General features: G+C 37.5%; 2 protein-coding genes across 3 annotated transcripts; both read left to right on the top strand.

Moving 5' to 3' along the window:
* The first annotated feature begins 201 nt into the window (after positions 1-201).
* pet100 (PET100 cytochrome c oxidase chaperone) lies at positions 202-1,733 on the top strand. Its single transcript, XM_079366747.1, has 4 exons — positions 202-297; positions 487-573; positions 679-711; positions 927-1,733. Exons 1-4 carry the CDS (start codon positions 271-273, stop codon positions 1,014-1,016), a joined length of 237 nt encoding a protein of 78 aa, XP_079222873.1. The 5' UTR covers positions 202-270; the 3' UTR covers positions 1,017-1,733.
* A 1,246-nt stretch (positions 1,734-2,979) lies between these two features.
* Positions 2,980-12,700, top strand: stxbp2 (syntaxin binding protein 2). 2 transcript variants are annotated; one of them, XR_013780981.1, is made up of 19 exons: positions 2,980-3,074; positions 5,439-5,488; positions 5,564-5,645; positions 6,106-6,182; positions 6,286-6,361; positions 6,446-6,549; positions 6,873-7,021; positions 7,099-7,183; positions 7,819-7,949; positions 8,066-8,173; positions 8,340-8,397; positions 8,506-8,571; positions 8,767-8,847; positions 10,400-10,541; positions 10,759-10,865; positions 10,958-11,056; positions 11,148-11,228; positions 11,799-11,959; positions 12,055-12,700. XR_013780981.1 is itself a non-coding variant. In XM_079365360.1 (19 exons), the coding sequence occupies exons 1-19, from the start codon at positions 3,038-3,040 to the stop codon at positions 12,132-12,134; spliced, it is 1,779 nt and encodes a 592-aa protein (XP_079221486.1). In that variant the 5' UTR covers positions 2,981-3,037; the 3' UTR covers positions 12,135-12,700. The 2 variants fall into 2 exon arrangements, 1 of the variants encoding a protein (XP_079221486.1); XM_079365360.1 differs by having other exon boundaries at positions 2,981-3,074; positions 11,148-11,233.
* Positions 12,701-14,155: the final 1,455 nt, after the last annotated feature.

The following is a 14,155-nucleotide window of genomic DNA, read 5'->3' as shown; positions in this document are numbered from 1 at the left end:
AGCCACTGAACAACAATGCCTTTATTAAAACCAAAAAGAAGCTGCCATCAAAAAGTAAGTTTTAAATTTGAATATATTCAAATTGTTTAAGAACTACATGATATTAGTATAAGAACAACATGCTGCGTGCACGACTGTTTTTAAATCCATTTACAATTATATTTATTACAACCAACGTGCATGCGTCACGGCTTTCCCGGAAGTAATTTGAAGGTCTTTGGCGATGGTTGGACTTTAGATAACTGAAGCAGGCCTGCAGTCGATGTGAAAATGGGTGTCAAAATAGAGGTATTTAGAGTAAGTAACAACGCCACTTATTATGCAGCATATTAGTACTAATATTTACAATCGTAGAAACCGACCTGGGTCGTGGTTCGATCCGGCTCGTCCCAATCATCATGCTGACAGTCGAGTAACCATGTAGTCATGTAACCGGTTTCCAATCTCAATCACATGTGTTTGTTTCTTTGTTTTTGCTTTTAACAGATGATGTTGTATCTGTCCTTTCCTGTGGCTATGTTCTGGGTCTCAAATCAAGCAGAATACTTTGAAGAGTACATCGTAAAGAGAAAGGTCAGTAAATCTGCCTGACCAGTTCATCATATTTAACTAAGTCGTCAAAGAAACTCGCTTTTCTTGCAATAACAAATGTCTCTTTTTTTTGTTTACGGAAACTAGAGGGAGATCTTCCCACCTGACGAGGGAATGCATGTAAGTGAAATGTTCTTTTGTGATACAGTCTTTCAAATGTCAAATAGGAAAACTATAAACATTAATTGCAGAAACAATTGTTAATACTGAATACAGTTGTTGGACATGCTTCTATCATTAAACAGTTGCATATGTCATTGTTGTAATGTCTATTTAAAGGTGCAGGTAAACGGCATCATATATAAAAACATTGCGCTCTATATATGTATTTGCAGAGGAAAGAGTTGGAAGACTTCAAAGAGCGGATGCGTGTGCGTAAGGAGCAGAGAATATTAAAAGAGATGGCTGTGGAATCTGAGAATTGAGGGGTTTTTTTGTTGTTGTTTTTTGGGGGGGGAACGCACAGCTTCTCGAAGTGACAACAAAGGACTATCTGACAACGTCTTCATGGACTGGGTTGGAAATTTGTTGGAAAATTGTGTATTTAAAATCTCTAAGAAGTTAGCACACCCTAAAGTTGTGTTGGGCTCTTTCAAGGGATTACTTTTGCCATGTGATATGTATATTATTTTGTTGAATTGAATGTGTGACTTTTTTCACAAGAGAAGTTTAACATATATTATATTTAAGCTGTTATTGCTGTGTCAGAAGGTAATTACTGAGTTATATATTCAGGATAATTTATTGTAAATATCCTGATGTATTTTGTGAGGTGTGTTGTCTACAAAGTGCAATTACACCCTTGAATCTTTTTTTCATTGTGAAGTATTTTACAAGATAGTATCACATTGGATATAGGCTTTTTTGAGACTGGACAAGAGAAATATGCCTTAATACTTAAGTGTAAATCAAAGTCATGAACTGATTTAAAGTTAAACGTAGACTTACAGAGGCTCATGTGACAGTAGTTATTGTGTTTAGGCCATGTGACACACCTGTGTAGCTCTATCTGTTCATTTAACAGACCACAGCATTCTTTCAAATGATATAGCATGCCCTATACTTTTATAGTCATTTCAAGGTCCACCTCTGGGTCCTGCTACAGATGTGTATTTGAAAACAATAAAAATTATGTCTTCTAATGTTTGGGTTATGTTTTAAAATCAAGCTTCTGTTGTAAAAAGAATCACATAAAATCATAGAACCTCTTGTCTTCCTAGTACCTTATACAATCACTAACATATTTCTAACATTTCTTAGCAGTAACATGTTTATAAGCGTGTCTTTACTCGTGACAGTAATTATGCAATGAATTGGGTTTATTCACACATCTTTGCATCTTGCTAATTTGCGTATATTCACAGTGACGTGGTGGTCTGGTTTCCTTCACAAGATGTAGTTTCTGTGTCAGGTGAGTATTTGTGTGTTGTCATAAACTCAATACATTCACCTTGTACATTCCAATAGCTGAAATAAGTACAAGTTATTGTGTGCTTTAAAACTATTTAAATGCATTTTTTAAACTTCCGATTATTTGACCATTTCAGACCTATATCAGGGAGGGATGTGATGTTCATCTGGCTGGTAAAGTTATTGATCTTTGGAAGGAGGTACTTTCAAGCCTTAGGAGTAGTACAATAATGACAACATGATGAAGATGATGAGGAGGAAGCTGCTTTAAACGAATAGCAGTTAGCCTACTTAAATGTAGTCACGGCCTTTGTAAATTATATTGAATAAAAGATATGACTTTTATTTTTGTTGTGGCTTGCATGACGCCCCTGATGCCCCCCCCCCCCCCAAAAGCCCCCAAAGGCTCATCAAACTGTAACAAGGAGACAGTTTCAGGTTACATAATTTGCATATTAAGCAATACTACAGGTCTGTTGGGCAGTGGGCCCATCAGAGAAAATGAAATCTTCAGAGAGGCAATAAAGTAGTGAACAAACACAATCTGGAATGACCTACACAACAAAATAGACATATCTCCTTGTTAATCTGTAAATTCTAAGCAGTCTAAATCTAAGCTTGCATGTCTCCTGACGCCCTTACGACTTTAGGCCAGTTCCCTTCTTGCAGTTGCCTCTCTTTCTGACGACTGCTGTTTCATTTCAAATTCGAACTAAGATTATGGTATAATGTGCACAATGATCAAAATGTAATTGGCTATCGAATGCTTTTCAGCCTAGTTTCAATACGTGATGTGCATTTACCCCATTATCAAGGGAATATTTAGAACAAGTCTGCAAGTCTCTAATACTTTTAATTTATGTATCCTAGTCAACACAACCCATCTATCGCTATCATTCTTACTGCGACACCGACATACTGTAATGATCTCATGAGACATTAGGGGGCGCTGGTGCGCTGTACACGGCTGTGGGGTTTAGAAACAAACACTTTAACAACAAGGAAGTGACCGACGAGCCAGCAGACTGCTGTCAAGATGGCACCGAGTGGGCTGAAAGCGGTAGTAGGGGAAAGTAAGTGATACATTTGTCGTAAGATTGTCTGTTGTCAAAACTTTCACAATTGACGACTTAAGACACTGAACATGTATTCATATATGTATCGCAGGAGCTCAATCATGTGTCTGTACCTTTAACACTGAACAATACCGGAGAGAAGTTTCTTCCTGCTCCAGCCACTACTGAAGGCTAACCTTAACCTGACATTTTAACGAGGAGAAAATGTAAAACATGTCAGCCTTGTCACGTCGTATATGCTTCTAACAGCACAATGCTTATTTCTTTTACCTACGTTGTGACCTTTTGCCGACATAAAAGAAGAAAAAGTTTCGTCATAGTTGATTGTAAATGTTGTGACAACACAAGTTACAGGCTAACTTAGTGAGCTCCGGGAAGAGGAAGTTGCTTCGCATGTGATGATCTGAATCATGTTGCACATTTATAGGAAGTAAACCTGTGGACAAAATGAACAACTTTTAGAAGAGCTAATAATTGTTTCAATGAAGTAATTAAATCTATTATACTTCTTAAGTATGTAGCCAATTTGAATTTTGGACATTACAATGAAAAATAATTAGATCGTGCAACATTTTGTCACAATTTTTATTAGGAGTTGAACATTTCCATTTACACAACAGTAAGCAATTCAGTTGAACTAACATCTATTTATGCTTTAATTTATATATTTACTGTAAGACTTAAAACCGTTTACGTGAAATTTCACGTTAAATAAAATATTTTCAGTGTAGTGTAGGAAATGAAACCGATCACATGGTGAGCACAATTTTTACGTGTAGTTTTCTTAAGTATTTGCATTTAACTTGAAGGTGATTGTGTGTGACTTTTAATGTGTACATTTTGCGATGTGCTGCTTGTTTTCTTCTGCGTTATTTCTACTATATTTTCTTTTCAGTTGAAAGTACACACAAGTGCAGGGCTTGCTTGAAACAGGTATCCGGATGGATGGATGTACTTTATTGATCCCAAGCTGGGGAATTGTTTATAGAATTACTTTTGAATTTAGACTGGACAAAAGTGTATACTTGGGGTACAAATATCTTTACAAATGAAATGAAAAGTGAAATGTTCAATAACCCCCCATCACTGAATATGAATTTTGTAGTCTTTTATATTGGTGTGATAACACAACCATCATAAACACAAGCTGATCAGACATTTACACTTCAGCCATTCATCCTGAGAAACACGGTCCTGTCCAAAGGCTTCCTAAATGACTAAAATAAACAGCGGCTAAGTGTGTTTTTAAACTTTAAGCACGTCTTTTTTTAAAGGTGCTATGGGAATAAAGTTTATTATTATTTAATGCTTAAACATGGTGGATAGAATTAAATCAAAGATTTATCTTTACACTCTCCTGTGTGCCTTTTTAACAAAAGGAAACGGTTTAGTTGAGGTGGTAAAATAATAAACTGTTTCAACATTAAATGTAATAAGAATAGCTTTGCTCTTTTAAAATAACAGTTTTTCTCTTAGTTCAGGGTCTTCGCGCATCAACACAGCAGAACATTGCAACACTCTGTGTTTTGTTTACCAGGTGAACCACACCTCAGTTGTTGTGCCCATGATGTCATAACATGCTATGTTATGCAGTTTAGGACAAGGAAGTTTCACCAATTCATTGGATTTGCCAGTTACCTTTCCAAGTGTGGGTTTTTTGTTTTTGTTTTTTAAAGTTCCTGATTTAGATTGAGACACTCGGCTAACCTCTACAGACATTGCTAAACGTATATGCGTCACATTTAATTTCTCATGTATTGTCTTAAAGTTGCTAAACTTGAGGTTTGAGAAACTTTCAATGAAACCAAAGATGTGCTAACAAGTGAGAACACGTATATATTATATGAAAAAGAGGTATTTCTATTAACTATTATTGCATCTCCCCAAAATCTGTACTCTGTCTCAATATCAGCTTTCAAGTCAATATTTGTGTGATTTGTTGCTATTGTTTCTACAAATGACATTGTTAAGAATTGCCATAAAGCAGGTACTGTATCTAACACACACCTGTGTCCTGTTTTTTTATTTAGTTTTTTGATTGAAAATGTTTATTTATTTTTTTTGTTCATATTTGATTCAAACAAACTTTGCAAACCTCAAATGTATCTTTTTTCCTTTTTTTTGTGATTATACTTTTTTTTTTATTGTTTTCCATCTTTAACATACACCACAAATTTACAAATAATGTACCCATTTCAAAGCAAGTCAAAAGAAACAGGACTAACAAGAAAAAACAAAAACAGACAACAAAACATGAATACAGATAATGTGTCCTGTTTTATTCAACTTTTCTGTGTGGCGGAAAATGTGTCCTGAAACGTTGCTGCTTGTGTTGTAAACGCGTGTGTTCCTTTTTGACAGAAATCCTGAATGGGGTGATCAAGAGTGTGAAGAAGGACGGAGAGTGGAAGGTAACTGTTGCCAAGTAGAAGGGAAGAATGCCTCCATCGAGCTGAGTTCTAACCCCGGTTTATCTGCTCCGTCAGGTTCTGATTGTGGATCACATGAGCATGCGAATTCTCTCCTCCTGCTGCAAGATGTCTGATATTTTGGCCGAGGGAGTGACCAGTAAGTTTTATATAAGTTATCATCTTGCGTCCTATTGGTCAGTATAATACACAAGGGATCAATCTAAATCTTTACCTATGCCTCATTTAGTCAAGAATCAAATGTATGTTCACACTTAACATATTTCCTGTGTAAGCTTGTATTTGTTTATTTAATAAATCACTAGTTATCCATGCCAGCATTCACCTGCATCCATGGGCACAGAGGATAATGTAGATCTTGTGACAGTGAAGAATATTATTTCTTTCTAGGATTGATGAGATTTGAGTAGGTCGGAGTTTGTGGTCAAAGCGGCGAATAGCTGACCTGTTAGAATGCTTTAATTGACTCATCAGGATTAAGTGTTCATCTCAGCTGTGTGATAAATACATGTTGGGTTTTTTTCACAATGTCATGTTATATCGAGCAAATGATGTGGAGTCAAATGAAGTGAAAGAGTCCTCTGTTTTCTTCTTTCTAGTTGTGGAAGACATCAATAAGCGCAGGGAGCCCATCTCTAGTCTGGAGGCCATTTATTTGATTTCCCCTGCGGAGAAGGTGAGCTGTCGCCCTTTCCTCAGAGTTCCCTGCACCTCTTTGAAACGCGTTTGTGTACGTTGTTTTGTAACCGTTTCCTATTCTTTATCTGTTGTCTTTAAAGTCTGTCCGTGCTCTCATCAATGACTTCAAAGACGCCGTCTTCACGTACAAAGCCGCACACATCTTCTTCACTGACAGTAAGATTGTCTCTCCGTGTGTGAGTGCGTTTGTGTGGCCTATGTTCTCCCAGGGTGTTTACAATGTATTTTTTTTTGCCGTAGCTTGTCCAGATGGTCTCTTTGCTGAGATTGGAAGATCTAGACTTGCAAAGGTTGTCAAGACATTGAAAGAGATCAACGTTGCTTTCCTGCCATACGAGTCCCAGGTACTCTGAAACTCAAATGTTTGTGATTATATATATCTTTTGTCTTTTTTTTTCTGTTTGGGATTTATAACAGGTGCTTAACTTGCGGTAAGTGACTGGCCCAAGCTGCTCAGTGCTGCCATCTGTTCAACAGTTGTCTCTAATTGTGTCTGTGCGGACTGAGGAAGTGAGCAGTGGGTTCAGAGGTTTACGAGAGAGAGTGAAACTGAGCACTGAAGTTCAAGCTGTAAACCAGCAACCATACACTGGTGTCACACTTCATGACGGGCTGTTGTCAACACAATGCCAAGCTAAGGCAAGGTTCATTCACTTTGTCCCGGCAGGTTTTCTCCTTGGACGACCCAACGTCCTTGTACTCGTTCTATAGTTCAAAGCCAAATGAAGGAAGAGAGAAAATGATGGAAAATCTGGCTGAGCAGATTGCAACCCTGTGTGACACCCTTAAGGAGTGCCCTGCCATCAGATACCGCAAGTAAGCCTTTCATACAACTACAATTACTTTGTTTTGAAAATTCAGTTTACTTAGTGAGCTACCGTTCTGTGTACAAGGGGACCGGAGGAGAATGCAAAACTGGCTGAGGAGGTGTACCAGCGCCTGATAGCTCATAAAGCAGACAACCCGAGCATGGGAGAGGTTAGTTAACACTTTGTACCTCAAAACAATGACTATTTTCTGGACTATATGAAGACAAACTCTCTGGTTTCAAATGCCACACTGAATTATTTTCCCTGCTCTTTTAATGCTAATCCATCTTTATTTAGTTAGAGTTTAAGCTTCCTTTGGTATTCTGCGACTCTTATTGTTCACTGACCATGGGCCTCTGTAGTTTCTGGGTTTTATTCATGTTGAGTCACTTTCTCAAGCTTTTGCTGGACTTTTCTCTTTTCCCCTCTCCTCCTCCTTCTTCTTCTTCTTCTTCTTCTTATTTTTTTTCTCCTTTCTTAGCTGACATTTCCCTCCTCCTGAGATGGGTCTCAACAGGCATGTATTACTGTTCTCTTTTGCCCCCTATACACCTAAGATGCATCATCATGCTGTGCTGTCCAAGCATTCTCTGTTTCTTTATTGCACTTTAACCTTTCTTTTTGCTGATGTGCTGCTTCATGATGCACCCAAAGGTGATACTGAATGTATTGATAAAAGCTAACAAGGTTTTGACAGTGTGTCTGTGTTTACCCTTGAGTTATTTCTATTGATTTTGTATTTCTTTAAAATACGTTCAATCGTTTCATTAATAGTAATCATGCTTCCTTGTGATTATTCGTTAGGGTGCAGACAAGGCACGATCCCAGTTGCTGATTGTTGACCGTGGGTTTGATCCCATCTCACCAATTTTACACGAGCTGACCTTGCAGGCAATGGCCTACGACTTGTTAGATATCAAACAGGACATCTATACGTGAGTGAAGACTTTCTATGTTGTTGATCAGAAGCTGTGTCATTCTGCTGTCTTTGGCATGATGTGTCTTGATGTTGTTGTTTTTTTAATGTACTTGTTCATTTCTTTTTGTGAAGTTACCAGACAACAGGCATTGGGAATTCAAAAGAAAGAGAAGTGTTGTTGGATGAAGACGATGAGCTCTGGCTTCAGCTCAGACATATGCACATTGCAGATGTCACTAAGTGAGTCTATTACATCTATATATAATATTTTAAAAAAGCGTATTAGTCATATCTTAACACGAATGAGTCCTACCCATGCGAACCAACAAGTCCTTGACATAACGATTGAAAATGTGTTCAAGTTGACTTGTCGTCTTAACAAAAAAAAAAAAAAAATCTGTTGCAGGAAAGTGACAGAGCTGCTTCGCACCTTTTGTGAAAGCAAAAGAATGTGCACTGACAATGTGAGTGTTCATTTTCAATATTGAATGTTTAATTATTAATGATGTCCATGATATAACATGAAAACTCTTTTTTATTATTTTTCATGTTGATTTTTTTTTCTATTTCAGGCCAACCTAAAAGATCTTTCTCAGATGTTGAAGAAGATGCCACAGTATCAGAAGGAGCTGAGCATGGTAGGTTGGATAAAGACCCTTAAACTGTAAGAATGATCATTTCAAACTTTCTTTTGAAAAGAGAGTCTATCCCTGACAACCCCCCACCCCCCCGAACATGTGTTTTTTAAATTTTAGTTTGAACATATCTTCATTTGTTTGTATGCATTTGTTTTAATGTATTAATCATGTTTCTTCATTCATTTTCCTATACAGTACTCAACTCACCTGCACTTAGCCGAAGCTTGTATGAAGAAGTTCAAGGCCTCCCTTGATAAACTTTGTGAAGTTGAACAGGTCAGTGCTGCTGTGGCTCATACAACGGAAAGATAATATTCTTGATGTTTCATCGACAATGTGACTCTTCATTTTAGCAACAAAGCGCGTGGACAGCTTTAAAACACTGTGAAGTGTCCGGCTCCGTTCATCCACAATTGTATGGCCATAAAATTATTAAAGCTTAATAAACAATGTCAATCCGGAGTTGGAGATATAAATAGAAATGTGATTATGATCCTTTAATCCTGGAAGAAAAAGGCAACGGCTGATGACCATTAGGCCATTTAATTTTATATTCTTGGAATCTGTCTGCTCATGAGCTACAAGCAAAACAATCTGTCATCTGTAGTTTTAATATCGCAGGGGATCAACTTGCATCCGCTGTGTTAGTCACTGACCGTAAGTATCTTAGAAATATGTCTGAGATGGACTTTGTCCCACTCATTCTACACACTCTGTGACCTCAACGTGTTGCCGTCTTTATTTATAGCTTCGCTGGGATGCGCTCCCAAGTCAGAGGATGTGGTTTTGGTGAACTTCATTGAGAATAGTAATGTTGCATAATAGGCTCGAGACCAGATGTCAACATTAATTTATCTACTGAGATGCAGAAGGAGCTGTTAGGTCATTACTGAGTGTAAAAGCATTTAATAACACGTATGTGTGCGTCATGATAATGTGGAAATCCTCCCATCAACATCGGCCTGCGATAAAACCACAGTCCAGACCACTGCCAAGCTCCACTGTTATGTTTTCTTTGTGCCAGACATGCTTTGTCTCTCTCTGTGGGGATGTATTTTGCCACATTTAGTTCTGTATCACATGTAGTTCAAGCACCCAGGAAATGATAAGCTAGGCATAGTTGAGGCTTTATGAGATGTGTTAATGGGGCCTTTTTGTATGAGTGAATCTCTGGGCTGCATTAATGGATTGTCAGCATCTCTGAAAGCTGCCTCTTTAATCCAACGGGCATGTTTTGGCTCTAAGATGGACAGTGTGATCCAAACAGCAACAGCTCTCTGTCAGCTGTCATTTGTTTAAGTGCTCTGCATTGTTTGGGCATCCCCAGACAAATGCATGTGTGTGATGTTATAAACAGAATGTTAAGTGTATTTCTATGTGATCTTCTTGCCAATCTGCAGTTCCAGTTCTTGATTGGCTCTGACGAGGTCAGTCCAAACTGATCATGAAGCCAGACAAGAGGCTAAAAGGAGGACACGGTGCATTGTGTTGCATTAAGGGGAAATCCTAAATCCACATGGAATTTTAAAAGCCTAAGCGAAGTAGCCAACATTTGTCAGTATTTTTGACACATTTAATGAAAAGCAAATGCAACTCGAGAAGCTTATTTTGAGATCTAGGACAAAGGAGGTTTTAGCATTTTACACTGAAAAAAATGAAACCGCTTAAAATGAACTTTATAGAGAAGTTTCCAGGATATGTTACTCCAGCTTCAGCTTTAAAGTGGTGTCAGCTGCCCTGAGAGTCTGCTGTCAGCTAATTTCAGATGTTTTTTTGTTTTTTTTAAAAGTTCTAATTGTTAACTGTTTACCGTGGGTGTCCCACACAGGATCTGGCGATGGGAGCAAATGCAGAAGGGGAACCTCTGAAGGATGCAATGAAGAGCATTGTTCCTGTGCTCCTCAACAATGAAATAGAGGCTTATGACAAAATCCGCATCATACTGCTGTACATATTCCACAAGAAAAAAGGTGTGACCATTTTTTCTTTTCCTTTTTTTAATTTTTTTTTTATATCAATGCGTCATTTTAAAAATCAGAGAACTGATTTACATCTGTGTATGTTTATGTTAACATTGATGAGAGTGATTAGGATGGCTACAACTGTTGATCTGAAGTGAAGAGTAGAGCATAATGTTTTGTCATTGGCCTCTACGTTTTCTTACGAAGAATCTTGTTATTCATGTAGGCATCGGGGAGGAGAACCTCGCCAAGCTCATTCAGCACGCAAACATACAAGCAAACAGCAACATCATCAACAACCTGCAGAACCTGGGTTGTAACATAATAGCTGGGGTAAGTTAATTGATCACAGTTTGACTTGGGTCTCTCATTTGTTGAGGATGGATCCATCTAATCAGCCGTTTCCCCTGTCTGTTTGTCATCAGGGCCGCAATGCTGGAAAAACCCTGCCGGAGCGAAAGGAGCGCACAGAGAGCACATATCAGCTCTCTAGATGGACTCCCACCATCAAGGATATAATGGAGGTATTTCATCCGAGTAATGTTGTGATGTTTCTGGAATATGTACCGTTTCATCTGTTCATTTGGACTTTCTTTTTTTTTTTTTTTTTCAAAGAATGCCATCGAGGATAAACTGGACAGAAAGCTGTGGCCTTTTCTCTCTGATCCTGCTCCCATCAACACCACTCAGCCTCCCGTAAGGTTGGTCCTGGAGAGAGAGAGAGAAATTTATTTTTTTTATAATGAATGAACAGCACATTAACACCATTAATCATCAACTTGTTGACAAAGAGTTACTACCACAGTTTTACTTTGAATTCCCAATAATCCCACAAGGAATTCCTTTCATGGTGAAAGTGCTCACACAAACCACTCTCAAAGACCAGAGATCATTCATAATCTGTTTAATGCACAATGTTTGTCTACTTTCTTCTCCACAAAGTGCAGCGTTAAATCAGAGTAGTCATTAACGTTGTTTCTGGTTACAGAAAACCGGACGTGGCAGTTGGAAATGCACTTCTTTGATTTGCAGTGGTGGAGATGAAAAGACAATAAATACACACTTAAACGTATCGTTTAATGAGCAACATTTCCCCCACTATCTCTTTGTTGACTAATACCTAAACATCTGTAGCTGATAGCGAGCAGTTTTTAAAAGAAAGCGTCACATTCTGTTAGGATTTGTTGTTCTGTTTTGTTACAATGAAATGTAACCTGAATGATGACTTTAAACTCACCTTTTTCAATTGTTTATATTATTTTACAGCAGTGCACGATTTGGTCATTGGCACAAAAATAAATCCCCAACAGAATATCGCTCTGGTCCTCGACTTATAATATTTGTGATTGGTGGAGTGTCACACTCAGAGATGCGCTCTGCGTATGAAGTCACCCGGGCCACGGATGGGAAATGGGAAGTGTTGATTGGTAAGCAATCCCATGACATTTCTCCCAAGATGCAGAACTTATTGGGTTTTGCCTTTTCATATAATTTTTTTTATTTTTATTTTTTCCCTTCACAGGATCATCTCACATCTTGACTCCCACCAGCTTCCTGAATGACCTGAAGAGTCTGGACCAGGTTCCAAATCCTGATTGCTAGTTAGTCCCTTATTAGGGTCTCGCAAAGCGGAATAAGGGTCTGTCATTTGAGATGATTTGTTGCTGAGCTTCTGTCGCTGCATCACTGTCCTCTTAAGTGAAAAAATGAAGAGAAAATGTCTTGTTAATATTTGATGTGGCCAGGGAAGGAAACATTTGTGATTCTTATTGTGTTTTAGATGTTCCTGCGATTTAAATTGTATTAAAATATTTAAGAAGATATAAATATTTTATTAAGAAGTTATAACTGGATATATTTGATTTCCCTAATTTTCATATATAAACTGGATCATTACACCAAGTACGTTATTATAGTCTCATTCGTATGTACAAACATTGAAGTCTGAAGAGGTTTGTATTGTTCAGTGACATGAGGTAAGGAATCCTCGTTTATTTTCTGTAGCTACTTTTCCTTTTTTTTGTGGGGGGGGGAATTCAATCTCAGACTAAAGTCTTACCTGCTGTCTTATGAAATCTTGCACATTTAGAATCTATGTTAATATATTGCTTGGAACTAGTGTGACGGGTGTTTAAGTATGAGAAATAAAGGAAACATATTCACTTTTAGTTGTCATGGAGTTTATTCGTGTTACAAATTCATGGAAACTTTTTTTTTGCCACACATTGATCCTTAAGTCTTCAGAACTTTACTAAATCATAATATGTAAATTCTATTTTTTAAAGCACCTTTTTAAACAAATGTTTACACAGTGCTTCGACAGACAACGAAAAGGCATGAACACGAGACAGTAACAGAATATAGATGCAGTTAGTCAGGCCAAACAGTGCAGGCAGGTCTCAAAGGGCTGTTAAAGCTATACAATTTAAAATAAACAATGAGTACAATTTAAAAACGATCTCCAATCTTCTGTGAAAATATTGAGATAAAATGTACTTCTTCAGATTCAGTTTGTCCTGTTCCACACAGTGCCCACAGTGGTATGTAACTACGTTGACATGTCCATTCCTCAGCCAGCTTCTACAAATAGGGGCTGCGCTAACTGCCATCTACCTAAGTAAAACACTGTATATTAAAAAACCTTGTGCAACCCAATTTAAGAAATCCCAAACTATTCCTTAAACTGAAAGATTGAGTAAATGCTTGCCCTTTAAATGATAAGTTTTCTTTTTGTGAATGAAAAATTATAGTTTTTCACCAACATTGCTGATCTGACATTACATTATGTTGTTTAATTTCAAGTATTTGCACTGCACTTTTGCATGGATTGTATGACTGTGTTTTTCATCTAAAAATTGCAACCTGGGCATATGTTACAGACAGTGTGTGGGCTGGTCAATGCAAAAGAGAGCGAGAGAAAAAAGGGAAAGATCTTTAAGTACAGCATTGGGTCATAAGGGAGAGCATACACCTAACAGTGAAAAACGATGATCCCCATCCATTCAGAGGATTATGTTTTCATCTGGGATTACACATGGTAATATTAAGATCGGTGCTCTGGCTGGGGTCTTAATGGTAATGGGTTAATACTCAGGTCTTAACTCTATTTAAAAGCCCTCCACCAAGCCATATCTAACACACATTTGGACTACCATCAATCAGGATCATCATTTCCACTGCATACACAAGTGTTCCATTAAAGATGTATTGACAGTATTCTCAGTTTAGAAAATAATTTGGCTAAGCATCTGGATTGTTTCACAATTTGACAAGTTTTCATCTGGAGAGCCTTTTAAGTTTTTTGTCATGATGACAGCTGCTAAAGTGGACTTAAAATCAGAAGCTACCAACACTGTGCCGGTAAGACATAACAATCCTCTCTTTGCAGCTTAGCACATTAGACTCCTTATGTTTGATGTTTTTATATATATATAACATAAACTATTACATTTTCATGTATTACTGTAGGTTCACAATTGCATGTAGCTCGAGCAAATATTTAAAGTATCAAAGTTAATTAGATTTTTTTCAGTTATTTGTCGCAGTTTGATGGCAACATTTCACTGTATTTGAATAATATGTGTCACTGGTATGATGATTAAACTGATTGGTGTAACTGATTT

Source organism: Symphodus melops, assembly GCF_947650265.1.
Source record: "Symphodus melops genome assembly, chromosome: 17".
Classification (NCBI taxonomy): domain Eukaryota; kingdom Metazoa; phylum Chordata; class Actinopteri; order Labriformes; family Labridae; genus Symphodus; species Symphodus melops.
The sequence above is the reverse complement of the archived record's forward strand: the minus strand, read 5'-3'. Positions and strand labels throughout refer to the sequence as shown.

Coding starts and splice junctions, on each gene's coding strand:
- pet100 (XM_079366747.1), top strand. CDS start 271: ATGGGTGTCAAAATAGAGGTATTTAGA. Junction 298..486: donor TCAAAATAGAGGTATTTAGA/GTAAGTAACAAC, acceptor TGCTTTTAACAG/ATGATGTTGTATCTGTCCTT. Junction 712..926: donor CACCTGACGAGGGAATGCAT/GTAAGTGAAATG, acceptor ATGTATTTGCAG/AGGAAAGAGTTGGAAGACTT.
- stxbp2 (XM_079365360.1), top strand. CDS start 3,038: ATGGCACCGAGTGGGCTGAAAGCGGTAGTAGGGGAAA. Junction 6,362..6,445: donor ACACATCTTCTTCACTGACA/GTAAGATTGTCT, acceptor TTTTTGCCGTAG/CTTGTCCAGATGGTCTCTTT. Junction 7,022..7,098: donor CCTGCCATCAGATACCGCAA/GTAAGCCTTTCA, acceptor TCTGTGTACAAG/GGGACCGGAGGAGAATGCAA.